Source organism: Rhipicephalus microplus, chromosome X, assembly GCF_043290135.1.
Source record: "Rhipicephalus microplus isolate Deutch F79 chromosome X, USDA_Rmic, whole genome shotgun sequence".
NCBI lineage: Eukaryota > Metazoa > Arthropoda > Arachnida > Ixodida > Ixodidae > Rhipicephalus > Rhipicephalus microplus.
The window spans coordinates 119,290,035-119,310,825 of record NC_134710.1 but is presented as its reverse complement, the minus strand read 5'-3'; the positions used below and the strand labels follow the sequence as shown (position 1 = coordinate 119,310,825).

At 42.9% G+C, this 20,791-nt stretch overlaps 3 protein-coding genes across 13 annotated transcripts in view; 1 reads left to right on the top strand and 2 right to left on the bottom strand.

Moving 5' to 3' along the window:
* Positions 1-866: 866 nt before the first annotated feature.
* Positions 867-4,834, bottom strand: LOC119173515 (BEN domain-containing protein 5). Its single transcript, XM_075877503.1, has 11 exons — positions 4,642-4,834; positions 4,445-4,584; positions 4,249-4,350; positions 3,716-3,971; positions 3,552-3,599; positions 2,822-2,860; positions 2,692-2,736; positions 2,512-2,589; positions 2,390-2,427; positions 1,493-1,712; positions 867-1,024 (listed from the first exon to the last, which is right to left on the bottom strand). The coding sequence occupies exons 1-11, from the start codon at positions 4,832-4,834 to the stop codon at positions 882-884; spliced, it is 1,302 nt and encodes a 433-aa protein (XP_075733618.1). The 3' UTR covers positions 867-881.
* Positions 4,835-5,343: 509 nt separating this feature from the next.
* Positions 5,344-9,935, top strand: LOC142775713 (uncharacterized). The gene is made up of 3 exons (XM_075877502.1): positions 5,344-6,402; positions 6,935-7,052; positions 7,405-9,935. The coding sequence occupies exons 1-3, from the start codon at positions 5,344-5,346 to the stop codon at positions 8,670-8,672; spliced, it is 2,445 nt and encodes an 814-aa protein (XP_075733617.1). The 3' UTR covers positions 8,673-9,935.
* Positions 9,936-12,674: 2,739 nt separating this feature from the next.
* The window catches only part of LOC119176364 (uncharacterized), a 101,174-nt gene continuing 93,057 nt past the window's right edge, over positions 12,675-20,791 (bottom strand). For all 11 annotated transcript variants that reach the window (XM_075877492.1, XM_037427611.2, XM_075877493.1 and 8 more), the window contains one exon: positions 12,675-13,222. In XM_075877492.1, the coding sequence (XP_075733607.1) occupies positions 13,112-13,222 (111 nt within the window). In that variant the 3' untranslated portion in view covers positions 12,675-13,111. The remainder of the gene's footprint in view (positions 13,223-20,791) is intronic.

Genomic DNA, 20,791 nt, shown 5'->3' with positions numbered 1-20,791 from the left:
TTTTCTTTCTTCTTATTTACATTACATTGGTTCTAATAACTTCCCCTAGACATTCTTTGACATTATTGTCTGTTAGATCTCATTAATATTGTGTCAAACCATGGAAAAACGAACCCTTAAGTATACACTTCTTTCCCTTATATATATATATATATCTGGAGAAGTTTTTCTAATAGGCCAAACGTAATTGGGAAGAGAAGAGACACAACTTAGCGGTTGCCCTAATTTTATTTCCAATGGTTTCGACCGGTGGACTGGTCTTCGTCAGGGTTTGCGAACAAGTATGAGAGAAAGACAACTGCTTCAACATGCTCGCACTTTCACGAGATTTTTCATACACAAAGCACTTGTTCAATTGCGTAAAAAAAGGACAGCCAGTTTTAGGCAGCATGCACTGGGACAACACCCAGGTGAAAATTTCCTGTTGGTTTTCTGTTGGTTCCAGTATTGATGGTTTATTAGCACATTCCCCGTAGTTGATGGGACCAGTAGGTGATGGGACCAGTAGGTGATGGGACCAGTAGGTATTGGAACCAGTAGGTAATGGAACCAGTAGCTGATGGAACCAGTCACTGAAACCAGTATCCGAAACCAGCAGCTACTGGTTTCAGCTCAGGGTTGCATACATGCAACAAAATTGTTACTCACCGAGATGGAGGACGCCCCCAATCAACAAGGTGGTGCCCAAACGAACTCAAATGCATGTTTCTGCCCAATTTAGCAACTTTAGGGTTACAAGCACATAACTTTTATGGCTATCCAGATGGTTGTGCCATTCGATTAGTAAGTCAGTGCTTATTGTAACTTGCACGTTCTACATTCCTGTGCCAAGTTAACAGCATGCATTGGGCGTTAAACAAACAGCCTTAGTGTTTAAGAATTTATTGTGCTTGATCGTCAAACATCTGCTTGCGCACTTTCGATTTCAGGAGATCTTGGATCTTCTCAGCCAGGATCCTGGGCAGATTTTTTTCCGTGTCAGCAGTGTTGACGTCTTTCTGCTGTCCCCAGTGCTTGAGTGTTTCTACAAACAGACGAGTCGATTTTGAGCATTAGACAACAAAAAGTAGTGATTGCGGCAACGACAACTGCCACACCATAGAGGCAGAGCTTGGGTTTGAGCACTAAAGCTCCGACATCACTGGATTAGGAATGTGCATGACTTAGTTTCACAAGCTCCACAAAACCCAAGTTGTCCTGTTCGGCAGCTGATGGCAGTTAAATTTGGTGCACAGTTTCATGTGCAACAGATTGTCAGTTGAGCATAGGAGCCTACCATGCACCCCATCAAATTTAACCCAAACTCAGAGATATCTTTCCATATTTCCAGTACAAAGTGCAACTTCTGTTCACCCTATATACCAAAATTTTGTTTTGACAACTCGCAAAGCAAACAGCATGAATTTCACTCTTTCATTTTCGTTCATGCTGCCAGGCTGTGTAAAGATGACTTCCTGCATGCGCTGTGGAAAACTATTCATGCTAGTTGTACCTGACACAACAAGAAGTTTCTCCGGTGTCAGCGGCTGCTTGGGCTGCTCCCCCAATGCTCTCTTCCTGGAGCCAACGGTCCCTGTGACGCTCCTAGATGCAAGAACGTTGCTTCCCCATATAGCGTGGGCAGCATCCTTCACCACCAAGGTAGCCTTCTTGTTCCCAAATATTTTTTTTGCACACACACCACTTATTGTTACGCCTTTCGTCAAATGGAACTGTGAAAAAGCAAAATAATGGAGGAAAATCCCTACTGTAAGGAGCAATGAAACAAAAAATGCTGCATGTTACTTCTGCTAAACATACAACAAAACTAACAAATTGTTTAACCAATGCACCTGGCACAACACAACGATGTAGCACATGAATAGTATGTACAGTCTATCACACTTGTCTATGGTGCACAAGTGGTGTGCTGCAAATCAAATGCAGTAAAATGTTATTGGTTACTCTGTTAGAGACAATGCTTTTGAGCCTGTGCGGTTCATCTAGTATATTCAACTGCACATGAATGCAAGAAGTATCAGTGAAATTGAGTATCTGCTTTAGAATTTTGCCATATTTCATCCACACAGCACTGCTCAGGTGCTCAAGACAGGTGTGATCAGCACTGTACACCTTGCTATTGCTGATAATAAAAAAGAAAAACTGTGTGCTGGTCCCAACGGTATTCATACTTCTCTCAAAAAGTACACTGAGTAAAACTGAAGACTTGAGCATGCTAAAAAAATAAAAATGGTAAACATGCTGCAAGCAAGAAGCTTTAAGAAAGCTTTCGTAATTAACTATACCACCTAGATCTATAGAGTAGCTGTGACTACCAATAGAAAAAAAAACGGTTAAGCATGAAAAGCAGCTGCAGACAGTGACATTAAATTTCGAGCAAATTACTTACAGAGCCATCTTCCATATAAATGAAATCTCCATTTGGGCCTGCAAGAAAGATATCAGGTCCTTGTCATGGCACAAAAAAAAAAAAATTATTGTCAGAATATCTGAGGTGACATCTGAGCTGACCTGGATGTGTAGTGTTCTTTTCTCCACCAACAGTGCTTGTCCTTTCCTCTGGTTCTACAGCAGTAGATGAGCACGGTGCTACGCAACATTTAGAATTATTCAAAAATGGCTTATCTTGGTGCACAACTTGCTCTAATTGAAACAAAGTTTACTGTCTATGAAACCAGAGCTGTTACTTACGGAGAACACGTTCACTGCAGGCCATGTTGTCCATAATCAACAGATCTAAAGTTACAAAGATATAGTGACAGTAACTGTCACTCCAGTTTTGAAATGCAGGGAAGTATTATAAAAGAAGCAAAGTACTCACTTCCGACGAAGCTTTCTCCTTCATCTGTCTCAGAATGTGCTGTAATAAAAATGATTCAGGTGTAAAAGTTTAGATTTCAACCCCTCAAGCCTGTTAAATCTGGATGCTTTTGTTTAAAGCTTCATGCTAGTCAGAGCGTGCCTTAGAGCATTGGCTGCTTCTAAAAGCTACGATGAGGTGCACATCTCCAAGTCAATTCACTTCGGACTTTCAAACCAAAAATCACAATGTAACATAGCGATAAACCATACCAAGGAAAAATTTTGTTCGTTCGAGGTTTTCTCGATTGGCTACTCTGTTTTACAGTTCAAACTTTACTTTCATCTATCCACCTCCACTTTCAAAGAACCAACATCATTTCATTATCATGGCACTAGCATCTTCTATATTACATACTGACTGAAGCTGCCATCTTACTGCAGAACAGCTGAACTTACACTCCAAAGTTAATTCATGCTGTGTTTGGCGGGCACTTTTTCAAAACAAATAAAAAGTGCAGCACTCTTTGAACTCGTTCGGCAAGTTCATCAAGTAAAGCCAAATCTCTATAACCTTTACTTTGCACATACTACTGAGCGAGTTGCTTAGACAAAATATGAATAAATAAATAATAAAAAAGCTGACTTCATTAAACAGGTCAAAGTATGCTATATTACTGTCCCAGTGAAATATGGAACTGATGCATTTACTCAAGAGCATAGGTGTATGCAGTTCTTATGGGGAAACAAACCTGACAACATGCCCCGACTGCAAGGCACCCGGTCTTGTTCTACTGCAACTGCATGTACACAAAAAAAGGGTGCACAAGTTTTTATGTAGCACATGAGTTGTCATGTAATCATTATACATGGAGCTTTTGTCAAGTAAATAATGCAGAGCAAAAAGCATTCTTACGCTTGAAAAGCTTGCTTTCAAGGGATCTCTGCAGGCTTGCAACCTGCTGCTTTAGAAACTGGTTGTCGTGCTGCAGCTCCTCAGCACGCAATTTCCACATGTCTCTGTCCTTCTCAAGCTCTTTAACCACCAGCGCCTTCGTTCTCGCCTTCCACACGTCTTTCTTCTTCTTCATTTGAAGAATTTCACTTTTTGGGCACAATTCATCACTATCGGAGGACCCGCTGTCCGACGGAGTGTCTGTCCCTTTCCTTGGCTGAAATTTCATCATGCAAAAAATGACTTCATGAATTCACTAGGATGGCTTGGTGGGCTAGTTGGTATTGCATCTTGAAGGCTACTGTGCACAATAGACAGGAACAACAGAAGCAACACAAGTATCGGCGCTTCACTTTGTGCTTTCTTCTGTTGTCCCTGTCTATTTATTGTGCCCTAGCTGTAGCCTTCAAGGGTCTCATGAGGGTTTTGCTTTCAGTAAAAAAAAATGCTTCTTTTATAGTACAGTGCACTAATGAAGACCATGGCACACTTACCTGTGCTCTAGGTTTACGCCCAGAGTGCGCTTTTTCCAGATTCTTTTTAAGAATTTCGTCATACATGTTTTTTTTAGCATTTGCTCTGTCGTTCTTTTGTTTCTGAAAGAAGTCGAAAGCACAATTACAGATGATGATCAATGCAAGACCAGCAAGTTTTCAGCCGTTTCAAAATGTAGGCAGCATAAATAGCAACCTTTCTTTCAGCCTTTTTTCTTTTTGTTTGGGACTCCACGAGCTCATCAGGATCATCATCTGACGTCGTTTCTTGCATAGGTATTTTTGGTATCACCAACCTCTTGGCCCGCATTTTCGCGCGGGCGTCATCTTCGCTTTCTGTAAGAAATTACGACTATAAAATTGGAACCGTAACATTTCACATACCACACATACCTGCCAGCATCAAGACTTGCGTGTTGTACAAACCAGTGTTTGTGTCATCCACGGGGTCTCGCCAGTACGCGCTGTAAACAAAGCGGTTGTCGTAGTCGCTGGTGTCTTTGGGATCAAACTTCTCGATGTCATGCACGTGAATGACGTGTAACCGTTTGTCGTGATCGTCCAGGAAACGAACAACAGCGTACATGGTAGTACTGATGATTTAACAAAGCCTTAAATGGCATCACACACACACCAATCTCTGAAAAAAATGTAGCAGTCGCGTGTCGCGCACGTGTCGTGTCCATTAAAAATAACACCATAACAACTCCTAGCGGCAAGACTGGGCAATACCAATAACTGCGTGCGGAACAAAATAAATAAATAAATACACCTATAAACAAATAAAAAATGCTTTAAATAAGCTTATAAACAGGTGTAAAAACTGTTCATGTTATAAACAATGTATAAACTTACTAAGATATAATTAAATAGATATGTGTTTTTGAAATCCGGGTTGCAATCCAACTAATTCAACGCCGTACAAGCCAATCCAAGTCGTTTGATTGTGTGAGATCATGGAGAATGTGCGAGTCCGAGCGAACTATGAGCGAACTGTCGTGATTGTGCGCGTGAACACAACGTGTGGCTTCATTACTTAGAAGGTTTTCGGTGAGTTTGCAGTGCGATATTTGCGTGGATCCGCACTGAGGGAGTATGCCTCGTAGAAAGGAATACCTAAACCCAGGCAGCGCCTCCGCCATCCCGTATTCAACGAAAACATATCTCGAAAGATCAGCCTCGAGCGTGCAACAATCACGTCGTGGACTGCAGCAGGACACAAATGTCGCTGGCGGGTCGACTGCTCCGACAGCACTTCGCGTACTGACGCAACCTCCGCAGACTGATGTTGAAGGCGACTGTGACTCTGAATCGGCACATGAAGCGGCCCCAAGTGACGAGCCGCAGCCTTCCGTTGGCGCAGAAATGACAGACGAGCCACAGGGAGATTTAGGGAGCTTCTCTAGTGACGATTTGCTGGCACTGACTGTCAATTTTGTCCTCGAATTTGGCATCCCTTGGAAGGGAGTCGAAGCACTCCAAAAGTTGATAATGCACATACTTGAACGACATGATATACCAGTTACTAAATATCTTTTCAAGAAGAGTGTCGGGGCAGAAATAAAAGCCGCCCGGTTACACTTCTACTGTGAAAACTGTATGACGCTCCTTGCCGTAACAAGTGGCGACCTTGCAGCGCGGAATGCAGTGCGGGTAACGTGCACCGTATGCGGGCAACGTAACAGTGGGCCGCAGATGCTACGCGATGGCCACTTTTTCATAACCCTGCCCATCGCAAAGTTGCTGTCTTCGTTACTTGCCGAGAATGATGCGAGCACTGCACTCCACGAAAGACTGAATTCAATAAACGAGAGTATGTCTGTCGACAAAGATGAAATGACAGACATAATAGATGGCACCTTATACAGGGCACTTAGGCGCGAATTGACATCAAAAAATGATATCACTCTCACTGTTAACAGTGATGGAAGCGCCGTGTTCAAGTCATCGAAGTTTTCTGTGTGGCCCGTTCAAGTGATGGTGAATGAACTCCCAGTGTACATGAGGCAGAAAAATGTGCTTGTGTCTGCTCTGTGGTATGGCCAGAAACATCCCGACATGACTCTCCTACTGAACGCATTTGTTGAACAAATGGACGGTTTGTCGACCAGTGGGATCACATGGAAGGCAGGCAACGAAACTGTGCATTCCAAGGTAATTTTTTTTTAATTATTAAAGCTGCTTGAACAACACGACTTCAAGACATTCTAGTTGTAAATGCTGCACTGAGCTACAATGCATAGACGAGGCTACATTGTTGTGCCAGCTAATTTCTTCCAGTCATGATGAAATCCAGGCCACTTGGGCATAATGACACCATGGAGGATGGCACACTAGTTCATCTTTGTGTGTATTCTTTTCTAGTGCGACTTTATCTCTAAATACTGTCAATTATCTAAGTGTCAAAGTGGTATTTACTGCATTGTGTTTACTGTAACTGTTACAACTTACGGAGATCATGTCCCTTTATGCAAAAGCATGAAAAGTGCTTCTTCTGAATGGATTGTTATCAATTGAAAACTGTTAATAACATCACCCGATCTTTTCCTTGTCCTCAATGTCTACTGCAATAATTGACTTGTGTCTGGCAAAGAAAACAAGCCCTCTATCCATTTCCTTTTTGTTGTACTTCATTGCAGAGGGTAGTTAGGGCTAACAGCTTCCTTTTTTGTCCTTGCTCATGCAGGTGTACTGCTTCAGCTGCAGCGCTGATGCACCAGCACGGGCAGCCATGCAGCACCTAACCCAGTTTAATGGGTATTATGGCTGTGGATGGTGCTTGCATCCAGGGGCAGCTGTGAATGGTTAGTAAAGATGTCGCATTACTGCATAACATGGAGTCAGATTTCTGACTAGATATGTTGATCAGAGTTTCTCTCTTTTTTAGCAATTTTTATGTAAACATTCACCTTGTTTAATGTATCTGGGGTTGCCATTTCTCATCTCAGAGGCAAAAATGTGCTTTATGTCGTAGCGATTCTATGTTTCCAAATTCTGGCACATAGTATGTTTTTCTAAATGTGTTCTAGAAGTAAATTCTCAGAAATATCACTGAAAACAAGTGTGCCATTTACAATCAAGCTTAGCTGTGCGAGATTTTACAAACTTCTAAATTTGTGAGGTTCTCTGTTTTTTTTTCTTACTATTGCCAAACAGGAACTGTCAAGTATCCTGTGGACACTGTTTCACCTGACAGGACAGCAGAAGGCACAAAGGAAATCATGGCCAAGGCTGCTGAAGCTGGAAGACCAGTACAGGGAGCAAAAGGCATCACGCCTTTGATTAATCTTCAGCACTTTAATATAATCTGGGGCTTTACTCCAGATTATATGCATTGTGTGCTTCTAGGTGTGGCACGGCAGATGACGGAGGACTGGCTCTCTAATGTAGGCGAGGAATATTACATTGGGGCACCACAAACTGTGGCAGTATTAGATCAACGTTTGTGCTCTATAAAGCCGCATAGCTGTATGCCACGACTTCCCCGCTCAGTTTCTCTGAGAAAGTATTGGAAAGCCTCGGAGTGGCAGCAATGGCTACTGTATTTTTCATTGCCTTGTCTGGAAGGCCTACTTCCACGGCAGTATCTTAAACATTTTGCATTGCTTGTGAAAGGTATTGCCCTTCTTCTGCAGGACACAGTGTCCCTCAGTGACATTTCTGTAAGCACAGACTGCTTGGTAAAGTTTGTTGTCGACATGCAGTTTCTCTATGGAGAAAAAAACATGACTTTCAATGTACATCAATTGTTGCACATGGCTCAGAGTGTTCTGAACCAAGGACCTCTTTGGGCACATTCATGTTTTGCTTTTGAGTCTAACATTGGCCAAATTAAGCAGCTGGTCACATCAGCAAAAGGTGCCCCACTGCAGATTGTAGAGCGCTTAATGATGGCCAGCAACTTCAGGTATCTAAAGGCTTCAGCTAGCCCTTGCACTCTGAAGTTTTTGACAAAAGCTGGCCCATCAAATAGTAAAGGTGGTTTACTGCTCAGCAAACCCCGAGCTGTGTCTGACCAGCTGCTTCACCTTGTGCAGGACCATGTTGGCAACATCGTTAGGGGCCGTGTCATGGAACATGACCGAGTGATTGTATCACCGGGTGTTCGGTTTCACAGTGAGCAGTACTCAAGGCCGAACAAAAGTGACAGCACTGTATTGCAAATATATTTGGGAACGTGCTTGAAGTTGAAGCACATTGTTTCTATTAGGGATTCGTCAGGAAATGTAAGGATTTTTGCACTGTCAAACAAATTCTTGTCACGTCGTGCATTTGGCACTGAGCACATAATGAAATCAGAGGATGCGAATTCCCAACAGCTAGTGGAGCTGTCTGCCAGTGTTGTCCCTTGCAACTATGTAGAGGTCAATAGAAAGTGTTTTTTTCAGAGAATTTCTTTGAAAATGCTCTCTGGTGGTTGTTAAAGGGACGCTTAAGAGCAACATTGAATTAGTTTCATCATTCTATAAAAAGGTCTCATCATATAAAAATCGCACCAATACCTTCTTATACCTACTTTTTGTACTTTTTGTCAGAAACACTTCACATCTGTAAAATTAGTTTTTTTTGTTCCTTGTGTGTTGTGGCTTTATTAATAATTCACTGCTCAAGCCACCTTCTAAATTACAATGATATGAGTAGAAACCTCAGATGTGTACACCGCATTGTCATTGCATGTCAAGCTGTTAAATGAATGGGCTGTTAAAAAGAACCTCCACATGTCAGTGAACTGCAGGTGTAGATGTTTGTGGATTGTGCAGTGAAACAGTTGTTTTTAGAGGAAGTGAGAAATGCCATTTTCAATTGATTTAGCTATTGCCAATTTGTGCAAATTCATGCTGTATACTGTCGAGTGCCTCTTGAATTACTAATAAACTTCATGATTGTGAGTATTGACAATTCTCATTGTTTAAGCCCAGCTTTAGCCCTGTCTCTGGGTGTAAACATTTTGTATTATAAAAAAAAGAAGAGAAAGTGTGCGCTGTTGTACAGTACAAGGTTTAATGTGCACTGGGTTGGTCAAATGTTCCCAGGCAGTGCTGTCATAAGATTACAAGCGTAGCAGCCTGGGAACGTTTGAGCACCCCTTTATATTTGAACACACCTTGTGTGTTCAGGGTGCATGCAACTCTTCAAAATTCCTCCCTTTTTTCTCTGTATCCTTTGTACATGTATGTTTCCAAATTAAATAACAATAAAACCATTGAAATAAAAAAGAACATATTCGAAGCCTAAAAGTCTAGGAATTTGTCTATGAGCTGCTTCTTTGTGCTTAGGCAGCAGTGTAGATTCACCAAACTTCATTTCAGCACCAATATGCTTTGTTCTTCAGGGCATTAAAAATATGAAACACTGTTAATGAAGCGATAGACACCTACTGTGGCTTAGGTGCTGGCTCCCTTCTGGTGTTGCACTGTTTTCTTCACGACATTTTTTATTGTTCATTTCCCCACCTGTACGTCAACCTTGTCGTACATTGTCTCTTTCTCGACTTATCTCTCTGCTTCACTATGTCTCGTGCATTTATGCCACAAAATTGGTTTCCCCATCATGTGAGCAGCATGTTAAGTTAGTATACTCCAACGAAGCAAAGCCTAGTTTATGCTTAAAAAGTCTCCGCAGCTAATCTGAACATTTTTTGTGTGTAGTGAACTACTTCTTGTGGAATAAAGGCTTCACTATCACAAGCACTATGTTCATTATAATATAAACTTATTAGAACTAGTCAGAATGTTGAAATGCAGAGCACCCACAAAAATATTCTTTGGATATCTTCTTTAGTCCTTCGAAAACCCAAGACACTGCCTTGAATTCCCTTGACTTTTGTTTTTTGAAACCTGTATAAACAGTCTCTACGTCATATTTCTCTATACTACATCTTAATTGCTCAATGTATTGGCACACCACTTTCAAGTACAGTAAAGTCTTAGTTATAATCAGAAGATACAAGCCTCATGATTGAATGTTTCGGCTAGTTAGAGTTCTCAGGAAACCACGAAGTGGACCACCACTATAATCAGTTCAAGCAGCTGAGAACCGTCCGGTATTGCCTAATGGTCCCAGCAGCATCCCAGGGTGAAACCAGTAGCCTGCTTGAACCAGTACAGAAAACCAGCAAGCATCCTGCTGGTACCAGTAGAGCCAGCAGACAGGGTACTGGTCCCAGTAAAGAACCAGTAGGCACCCCACTGGAACCAGCAGAAAACCAGTAGGCACACTGCTGGAACCAGTACAACCAGCAGGTAGCTTGCTGGGACCATCAGCAAACCAGTAAGAACCAGTAGGCACTTTGCTGGAACCAGCAGAAAACCAGTAGGCACCCTGCTGGAACCAGTACAACCAGCAAGAAACCAGCAGATTAACTGCTGGTTCCATCAAAAACCAACAACTCCCAACAGAAAACCAGCAGGAAATTTTCACCTGGGCAGGTATATTTTTGTCATGCATAATGCACGAAATATTATTACACAACCATTTTTATGCATTAACTGACAACTTTCCACATGAATGCAATTATGTTGATGGTGGTACAGTAAATATTTTATCATAGAATGAAATTTTTTTAATGACTAGAAACTGCTTACTAAGAATTCAGGTTTTAAATGTGAAGCACTCCTTGAGGGACCAAAAGCATTTGAGCATTTCTATCTACTTACTTTAGCTTTCCTCTGAGCTAGAGTCCACTGCTTTATCAGTCGTCGCTTTCCAAGCTGCCCCCATCGCTCCAAGTAGCCATAAGCAAGGCTGATCAGATTTGTTGGAGATTAAAGCGGAAACCTTTCTTGGCGTTTCCAGAACGGCAAAACTAATATATTTAGAAAGATTATTTGCAATGATGTGCTCACAGCAGCTTCAACAGGTCAGCGGGGATGGTAATCCTTTTTGATGAAAGAAAATGATTTTCCTGAAGCAGCAAATGCTTTGACTGCTCCGTAAAAAGCTTGTTCGTTCCCATCTATAACAGCATCGGCCAGTCGCAGCAGAATAAAAACATCAACAAGTGATGTAATATATAGGGCCCCTGTTCAGCCCTAGCCTGCTCTTTAGTGCTACTGCACAGGGCAGAAAGCATCGCAAAGAGCCTTCAAGAAAAATCTTCACTGATGAAATGTTAGAAAATATCACTACATTGTACCTTTGCCTCAATAGTTTCTTTTTCTCATAACAATATAATTGAGTGATTACAGTGAAGGAAAGTTTTGTCTTACGTGATGTTTGCCCCAGCGTGCTGCCGACAGTGACCAATGTCAAAAGTAGGGGGGGGGGGGGGGGGGGGGGGGGCTTGCGCCCTTTTTGCCCCTCCCCCGGTTGATAAGCCTATGCCAACTTCGGCTGTTTGAGGGTTCGTGGCACGCTTGCAGGTGGAAGTTATGTTGGTATGCATGAGGGCGCGGGTTCAGTTTTGAAAGGGTTGAAATGCAAGAGCGCCCGTGTTTGTATGCGTAAATTTAACAAAATTCAGGTAGCGGAAGTTGATCTGGAGTTGCATACTACGATGGATATTATCTTTTCATTAGTTTTACACTTTCAAAAAGTATGTTAAGAACGGGTAACTTGGAAGTGGCAGTTTTGTGGAGCCATGGTCAATTTAAAAGGTATAAAAATGAGCCTTCACACTGAACACCGTTTCAATGCATACAACGTGTGTGAAGTACAACACAGTTCAACTGCCTTAGTTGGAGAAAAGGTGGTTTGCTCCTGCACAACATGGTCATCTGCTTGATTGACAGTGGCGCTCAAGTTTAAATACTATAGCTGCGAGTCACAATCTCTAAGAAGCTTATGAGATTGTTTTTAGTATATGGAATATCAAAGCAAGACAACTGCTTTACTCAGCTGGGCATTCGACGTTTTAGGAAGATATTATAGTGGACCTCAAGGGCGCAACTTGAGGGAAAATATTAGGCTACACCTTATAGTTAAGGCATGTGTGGTCCAACTCTGATGTATTCGCTCTTGCAAACAGAACTACCATTTCGTAACAGCAAAGGCTTGCTGACAGAGGTAGATAAAACTTGTAAAAAGGTGTGAAATGCCTTATTCTAAAATAACCTTTTTATTAAAGATACAAGAAATTCTTGACAATGTTAACTTAATGAACTTGTTTCCGTCTGTTCACTATGCTAAACTATAAAAAAATATTGTGTGGGTGTGATTTCTGAAAAAAGTCATTTAACTACCCTCTGCAAAGAGGGGAACACATGCATTTGCACCATGAATTCTTAGTACCATACAAGTATTAGGCACCAGAACAAGCACACAATCCATACCAGTCCTTTTGCCACTTCCACAGTCTGAGAATGTAAAAATGATTGGCACGCAGTAACCTAGACAGTCTTGAAAATTAGTAATGCAGCACCTTCTTTTTTCTTTTTCAGTTCGCTGGCAGTGTACATGCAGAGAATATGTTCCGCAATGAACACACACAAGATTGTAAGAATGTTTATTAGCCTAAAAATAATATGCCACGGAATTTTTTACACTGCACTCAGAAAGCTCAAAATGTTTATAAAATGACCTTTTCATTTATCACATGGCAAGTGACACCACCCATGTTAGCATTGCACACATTGTCATGATCCCCATCAAAATGCAAACTGTGGATGAGAAAAAGGAAAGGGAATGGCATGAACAAAAAGCTCGGAATGTATATGATATGACCTTTTCAATTATCACTTGACAAGTGACACAACCCATGTTAGTGTTGCACACATTGTAGTGATCCCCATCAAAATGCAAGCTGTAGATGAGAAAAAGGAAAGGGAATGAACATGAAATCACAACCGAAAAGCACTCTTGACTTCAAAAAGAACCCTACTGTGGCTGTTCTCTTTCACTTATCACAATAGCTGGAAAACAAAAGTCACACATCGTGGACTTTCGGCTCCACTGCTGCTGAAGCTGCTCCAACAGTCTTCTTGCACTCTACAAGAGCATCCTGCAGATGCTTCACTGTGATAGCCATCTTCTCCAACTGCACAAATACAATCATAAATAGTGAATTTAAAAACATTGTTTATTGAAATCCTTACTACAGCAGTAACTTTTCTGTGAACTTGTGGCCTAGATTCTCATGTAATAAATTAACATTTACACTGCCCTCTCTCATTTTTTTGGACAAATAAAAAAAAGCGACCAGTTTTGTTTTGTTTGCTTGTGAAGAAGGCTACTAAAGAATGAAAAAAGGCAAAATGTGGCCACTTTCATCACATGCCACTTGCACACACAAAAAAAAAAAGAAGGGGGGGGGGGGGGAGGTGCATTAGGCAGCGCAACCAATTTAAGCCAGCACCCCTGAAATCCATGCAGTATTTCAGTGTTGACATCAGCAGCATTTCAGCTATGCCACCACAAATGATTTGTGATGCAGTGGCTAATCAATAAAATGGAAAAAAATATTCTGGCAGACCATAAACATTGTAGGCATCAATATCATTTGAAGCAGTCGGCACGTGGCTGTGTATGGCATATATTTTGTGTTTGAGCCAAGCAAAGGTGGATCGAGGTCTTTGCACAAGTTCAGTAGTATTATGTATATTGTGGACTTACAAGGTACATTGACTACACTGGCGTGTAAAAGGTAGCTTACGGTCCGAAATGTCTGCATTCTTGGTTCAGCACAGACATCACTTTTATCAAAGTTACAATATTCGAAAGGGAACGACATGCAATGCAACATTGTATCTAGCTCGCACATTTGTAGGAGTACATATGTAATGTGTATTATGTCATCATTAAAGAGACAGCCAACGCTACAACCACAGCAGACATTAGACAAGCACCACCACTATAACTGACAATGAACTGATGATCAACGATCATTTATATAATAAATTCATCTACTACCTGTGCCACATGGTTCCTAGCAGAGGTCAGAGTGGAACCTCTGTGAGAATTTGTCCGCTAAATTAAGATCGCCAACTGTTACAAATGATGTGCTTCTCTTTTTTACCCCACACAAAGTGCCTTACAAAATTTCCTGCGTTGATAAGGTCTATATCAATCCAGAAAAATATGAAGTTTGGCTATTTTGGGCTATTTAGGCTACTTCTTTAGGCTAGTGGCAGAAAAAACAAAGTGTTGGCTGTTTTGATAATTTGGTTTAAATCCAGGGATCAATGAAGTAGCCAAGCAGTTTTTTTTCTGCTGTCACTGGCCTAAATAATTAGCACAAGGTAGCCATACTTGTCAATTCTGAATATAGACTGTGAATCACATTTGGTGCATAACCGCATACCATAGCTTGTGGTATGCGGGTATGTGCCATACGTGACTAGGGAAAAGGTTTCACATCAGAGGCTGGCATGTCACATTTATGTCAAAACATATGAGCATTTTCATAAAACACTTATGTCCTATGCCAACATTATTATATTCGGGTGAACATGTGGGCGGCTGATAGAAATAGCAGAAGTGCTTTTGGCTCACTAAGAAATGCTTCTCATTCAAAATTTTTTATACTGGGCTTGGATGTACTTGCATGCGCAACTGTACATCCAAGAAAACCTCGCTTTAGTCAATTTCCCAGCCATAATTTTCTACTAGTATTTGTTGCCATGGTTTCTGTTCTTGTATGCTTCACCACATTACAAAATATCAACTATGCCTCAGCCATGGTGTGCAGCACTGTGTAACCTATGGGTGCCTCAACCAATTGGAAAAGCTAACGCCTCTTATCCGTGATTTCTTGTCTATGCTTTATATAATGTTTAAGAATTTTTAAATGTATAAACCTATGATATTTTTTTTTTCGCGGATATAAATACCTAAGACTCTGTCACAGAGACCCCTTCTACAACTCATGTTGAGTTCAAGGATACCAAATATATGAATATGATGATGCACTATACTCTAGTTTGTTATGTATAATAAACTAATTGATATTTCTGCCCTAATTACCTATGCGAGCATCCACATTTGCAGCACTCACAGTCTCTGCTGTGTGTACACAACCAGAAACACAACATACCTGAAGACCTAGTATTCTATTAAAAAAAAGGGGTGGGTTGGAGGGGCAGAATCTTAAAGCAGCAACACCTGTGTATGTAAAAATTGTTGAACTTCAGGCATTTAAGGCTAACGGGGAAACATCTTGAGTAATTCTAAAGCAAATATTTCTTTGACTAGCTCACCACTGTTTTTTGGTGGTCGAAAATCTGCTAGATGTAATGTATAAATAGTATGGAAGTTACCCAACAAAACTTGTAACAAAGCTTAGAAATAAGTGGGTGCCACACAGTAAGTTCATCGTGATTTTCAGCCAGTCAAACTAAGGTTCCTACTTTGCCTAATTATGCAACTATAATTTAGCTTCTCAAGTATTATAATTAAAGCAGAGGTGTCAACAAAGAAATTGTATACCATCTTGAGAAAAATCGTATCCAGCTTTTTTATACTATATATTCTGCACGAGTGTTTTCACTAATTCTCAAAAAAGGTCTGCAATACAACGTGTTCGAAACGCATGCATTTATTTGTTTCGAGCGTATTTCGGCTGTCCAGCAGGCCCTTGAGGTGGCCGGCAGACCAAAATAAAGTTACTTTCCTTCCTTCCTTCAAGCACGTTTTACTACATTCGCAGCATCTATTTACTGTAGCCAGCAGCTAGTCGAGCTTGAAACTTTTCCTGTTACTAACCGGAAATGTTTCTAGGTATTTTTTAACTAGATAACTACTAAGCCACATACGTTGCCACATCTCTCGTAAACACCACCGTATATCTTGCAGTAATCGTGACACTCTTAAGAAAAATTTAGAGCAATCCCAATTTTGTCGGTTACTTTGGGATAAAAAGTTCATGCTAAGTGATGACACACACATATAGACGGGCAGATGATGTGTACAAAACGTCCGTTATTTTTATAAATTTTATGGCTGCTAACCAATAAGCAATGTGCTATTCCAAAGTAGGCGCATAAATAGCCTTCAAACTACTGCTAGTATACAATACCGGCTCAGTCTTGATATTTTATGTGCGCGTTTGTGTGTATGTCCTCGACTGTGGTTCGTTTATGCCTCTATGTATCTTGCTGTGATGTGTACTTGCCATGATAACAGTGTCACGGGGTCGTGACATGGCCAAAGACAGAAAACTTCGTGTTGGGATTTAACTGTTTATTTGGGCGAACCTGTGCCCGGTAAAGGGAAAGTCTAAAAACAGCAGCAGTCTTGCACAGATAGCAGTCTCGGACTGATAGCGGCGAACGCAGCGTCGGCCTTCGATCAACAACTGACAAGCGGCGAAGCGCGTCGGCATTTATACCCTTGCCGTCGAATGTTCTAGCGTTATCGCTGGCGGTGGCGTAGGTTCCAGAACACTCTGTACCGTTCGCACAGTGGGCGTGATCTTAGCGAATTGATCTACTACAGTCCGGAACCTTCTCGAAACCTGCAGGCGCGGTTTGCGCCGAGAATCGTGTGGTGTTTCGGAACGATAACAAAAACTTGTGAAATGGAACGTGGCATTGCCCCCCTCTGAAAAAAAGGCATCGTCCCAATGCTTTAACTAAAGATGAAGGTACAATAATAATGCAAGAAAGTACAATGAATAAATTACAATACAACAATAATACAAAAAACACTGTTTCAGTTTGTTAACGTGCATGAAACGGCTTGAGGCGCACGACATGCACGACTTCAGGTCGCGATCGGCGTCGTTGAGAGTTCGTGATGCTGTCAGGGACAACCTCGTAATCAAGTGGGCCGAGACGTCGAACCACCCTGTACGGTCCGAAGTACCGTCGCAGAAGCTTTTCACTTAGTCCACGTCGGCGTATCGGCGTCCACACCCAAACACGTTCACCGGGCTGGTATTCCACGAAGCGTCGTCGAAGGTTGTAACGGTGGCTGTCGGTCGTCTGTTGATTCTTGATACGAAGACGCGCAAGTTGTCGGGCTTCTTCGGCGCGTTGAAGGTACTCGCTCACATCGAGGTTTTCTTCGTCGGTGACGTTGGGTAACATGGCATCGAGCGTCGTTGCCGGGCTCCTTCCGTAGACCAGTTTGTATGGAGATATCTGCGTCGTCTCCTGCACCGCCGTGTTGTATGCGAAGGTCACATACGGAAGAATGGTGTCCCACGTCTTGTGTTCGACATCGACGTACATTGACAGCATGTCGGCGATCGTCTTGTTAAGCCGCTCGGTGAGGCCGTTGGTCTGTGGGTGGTACGCTGTCGTCCGGCGGTGGTTTGTTTGGCTGTATGCCAAGATCGCTTGAGTTAAGTCGGCAGTGAATGCCGTTCCTCTGTCGGTGATAAGGACCTCCGGGGCGCCGTGACGTAGGACGATATTTTCGACAAAGAACTTAGCTACCTCGGATGCACTGCCTTTTGGCAGGGCTTTTGTCTCGGCGTAGCGGGTGAGGTAGTCGGTAGCTACCACGATCCACTTGTTTCCGAAAGCCGACGTCGGGAACGGCCCCAGTAGGTCCATACCAATCTGCTGGAAAGGTCGGCAAGGTGGATCAATTGGCTGCAGAAGTCCCGCTGGCCTTGTCGGCGGTGTCTTGCGTCGCTGACAGTCCCGGCATGTCCTCACATAACGAGTGACGTCGGTGGTAAGACGTGGCCAGTAGTACCTTTCTTGTATCCTCGCGAGTGTGCGAGAAACACCGAGGTGCCCTGCCGTCGGATCGTCGTGCAGGGCCTGCAGGAGTTCTGGTCGCAGAGCTGAAGGCATCACAAGGAGGTACTTAGCTCGAAGCGGTGAAAAGTTTTTCTTTTGTAGAAGACCGTTCCGTAGAAAGAACGACGCAAGTGCGCGCTTGAATATCTTCGGGACTTCGGCGGTCCTGCCTTCGAGGTATTCTATTAGGGCTTCAAGTTCCGGGTCGGCCCGCTGTCGTTCAGCGAAGTCGTCGGTAGTTATCGTTCCCAAGAAGTAGTCGTCATCCGAGTCGTCGGGTAGCGGTTGGTCGACAGGCGCACGAGAGAGACAGTCAGCGTCGGAGTGTTTTTTGCCGGACTTGTAAATGACAGTAATGTCATATTCTTGAAGTCTCAGGCTCCATCGTGCGAGGCGACCTGAAGGGTCCTTCAAGGTGGCTAGCCAACACAAGGCGTGGTGGTCGCCTCTGATACAAATTCTTGGACGGTGTTCGGTGGATTCCTCATTAGTCCCGCGAAGAGCTCCTGTTTGACCCCTCGCATGAGGAAACGAACTTTCTTTTCCTCAGGTATGTCTGGGTCAGCGTGACGGAATAGGCGGGTCATCTCCTCTGTGAAAATTCCAACCTTTTCATTTGGTAGCTGAACCCGGGTCTCGAGTAGAGCAGCGGCCCTCTCTTTGCGAGCGACGCTTGCGAACGTTTGAAGAAATGCGCCGCAGAAGACATCCCACGTTCGGAGCGTGGACTCCCGATTCTCTAGCCAGGTCCTTGCGGTGTCTTCCAGGTAGAAGTACACACGACGGAGCTTTTCTTCGTTGTCCCAGTGGTTGAGGGCGGCCACACGGTCGTATGTTTCTAGCCAGGCTTCCGGGTCTTCAAACGATGAGCCATGGAACGTTGGTGGTTCCCTGGGTTGATGAATGACGATCGCCGGCTGGGACGCTCCGGTTGTCATTGTCGCTGCAGTCGAGGTCATGGTCTTGGTCTTCCGCGCCTTGTCTTGTAGCAGGCCGTACTCCGGTGGGAGACCTTGCTGTCGGCGGCTCGTTCGCTGCTCTTGGTTGGCGTCGGTGTCTTCTCCGCGAAGGGGGCTGGGTTCACGGCTTGACGAGGGCGTCCGGTACATGAACGAAGCAGCACCTCCACCAGATGTCACGGGGTCGTGACGTGGCCAAAGACAGAAAACTTCGTGTTGGGATTTAACTGTTTATTTGGGCGAACCTGTGCCCGGTAAAGGGAAAGTCTAATTACAGCAGCAGTCTTGCACAGATAGCAGTCTCGGACTGATAGCGGCGAACGCAGCGTCGGCCTTCGATCAACAACTGACAAGCGGCGAAGCGAGTCGGCATTCATACCCTTGCCGTCGAATGTTCTAGCGTTATCGCTGGCGGTGGCGTAGGTTCCAGAACACTCTGTACCGTTCGCACAGTGGGCGTGATCTTATCGAATTGATCTACTACAGTCCGGAACCTTCTCGAAATCTGCAGGCGCGGTGTGCGCCGAGAATCGTGTGGTGTTTCGGAACGATAACAAAAACTTGTGAAATGGAACGTGGCAATAGCATGAAGTGATTAGTGACCACTGATTAATTTGCATAGAAAATTGCACTTTGCATATTATCCTATATATATTTCCGTAATTGAATTATCTTGATGTGACAACGTATATGCACGTATAAATGACCATTAACTATAAATTCTCTAATGTAATAATTATTCAAGCCAGCCCTATTCACACATTAGTTTGCTAACTAGCAAGTTTTACTAATCAGCATTTTACTACCTTCATTTACTAGGAGGTTAGTGCTTTTTGTGACTTTTAGATTTTTTTCTAAGAATGCATGTTTAAACTCATAACATTTTTATATTGTTTAAGCTTAAATGAATTAATGCTAAAATGACTACTTAGCGAATCGTCGCGTAGGGATTAGAGAAGGTGCCGCCTTGGTTACGTGAGATTGCCTGCTTTGGCTGGCTACCGGAACCAATGCTTTGAAAAATGTATTCTCTGTGTGGTTTATCTTGTACAACAGTTCATCACACACAGTTCATCGTGTATGATTGTGCACTGCGCTGACCTATAGACCTTTGCGATAAGAGTTTCAGGCAAAGGCACCCACATGTGTGTAGGCAGGGGGGACTATATTTCAAAAAAGGGGGGGGGGGGAGGGGGGGGGGTAATATGTGGCGAGTCTTCACGCAAGCTGGTATCGAAAGCTTGCAGTAAGCACAAGCATCGCACCGGCGTTGATGCGTATCCCAACTTGGAGAAGCATTTTTTCGAATGCGTCCGAGTCGCCGACGGTGGCAGAGGCAAAAACAAAGTGAAGGATGGGGAGACAGCAGGCAGCCCAGGCGCCACAGATGGGCAAGAAAATCAAAAGAAATAAAAGGCAGGGGGTATGACGCCACCGTATAGTTCCGCAAAATGGATACAAAGGCATAAAGCCGCGGTTAAGCGAAGAATAGAGAAAAAATTTTGCGAAACACAATCTATATAGTGACACAATTATAGTAGGTGTATTGCTTATAAATGTACCACGCTTGTAATCAGGCATGCCTTTTTAAATTACTGCTGTATTGCTCAATTTGAAGGTCTGACTAATGTTTGAAGTTTGGAAAAACAGCACGTCGATAAATATGTGCTCTACTTTTGGAAAAAGACGTAATTCCATTCCGTGAAAAATGCTGTAAATTCCATTCCCATTCCATTCCTACAAGCTTTGTCGTCATTCCATTCCGGATTCATTCCAATTCCAGAGCGGAAACTTCACAACACTGATGATTATGACTCTGATTTGTGATGCAATCATACCGAATAGTATGTGCGAACTGTCTGGGGCAAGTGTTCAGTTAATGGGAACTGTATCGAAGACTCTTTGTTGTCTGTTTAGGTTAAAGTTTTAATGATTACGACACTAGATATTATTCTAACA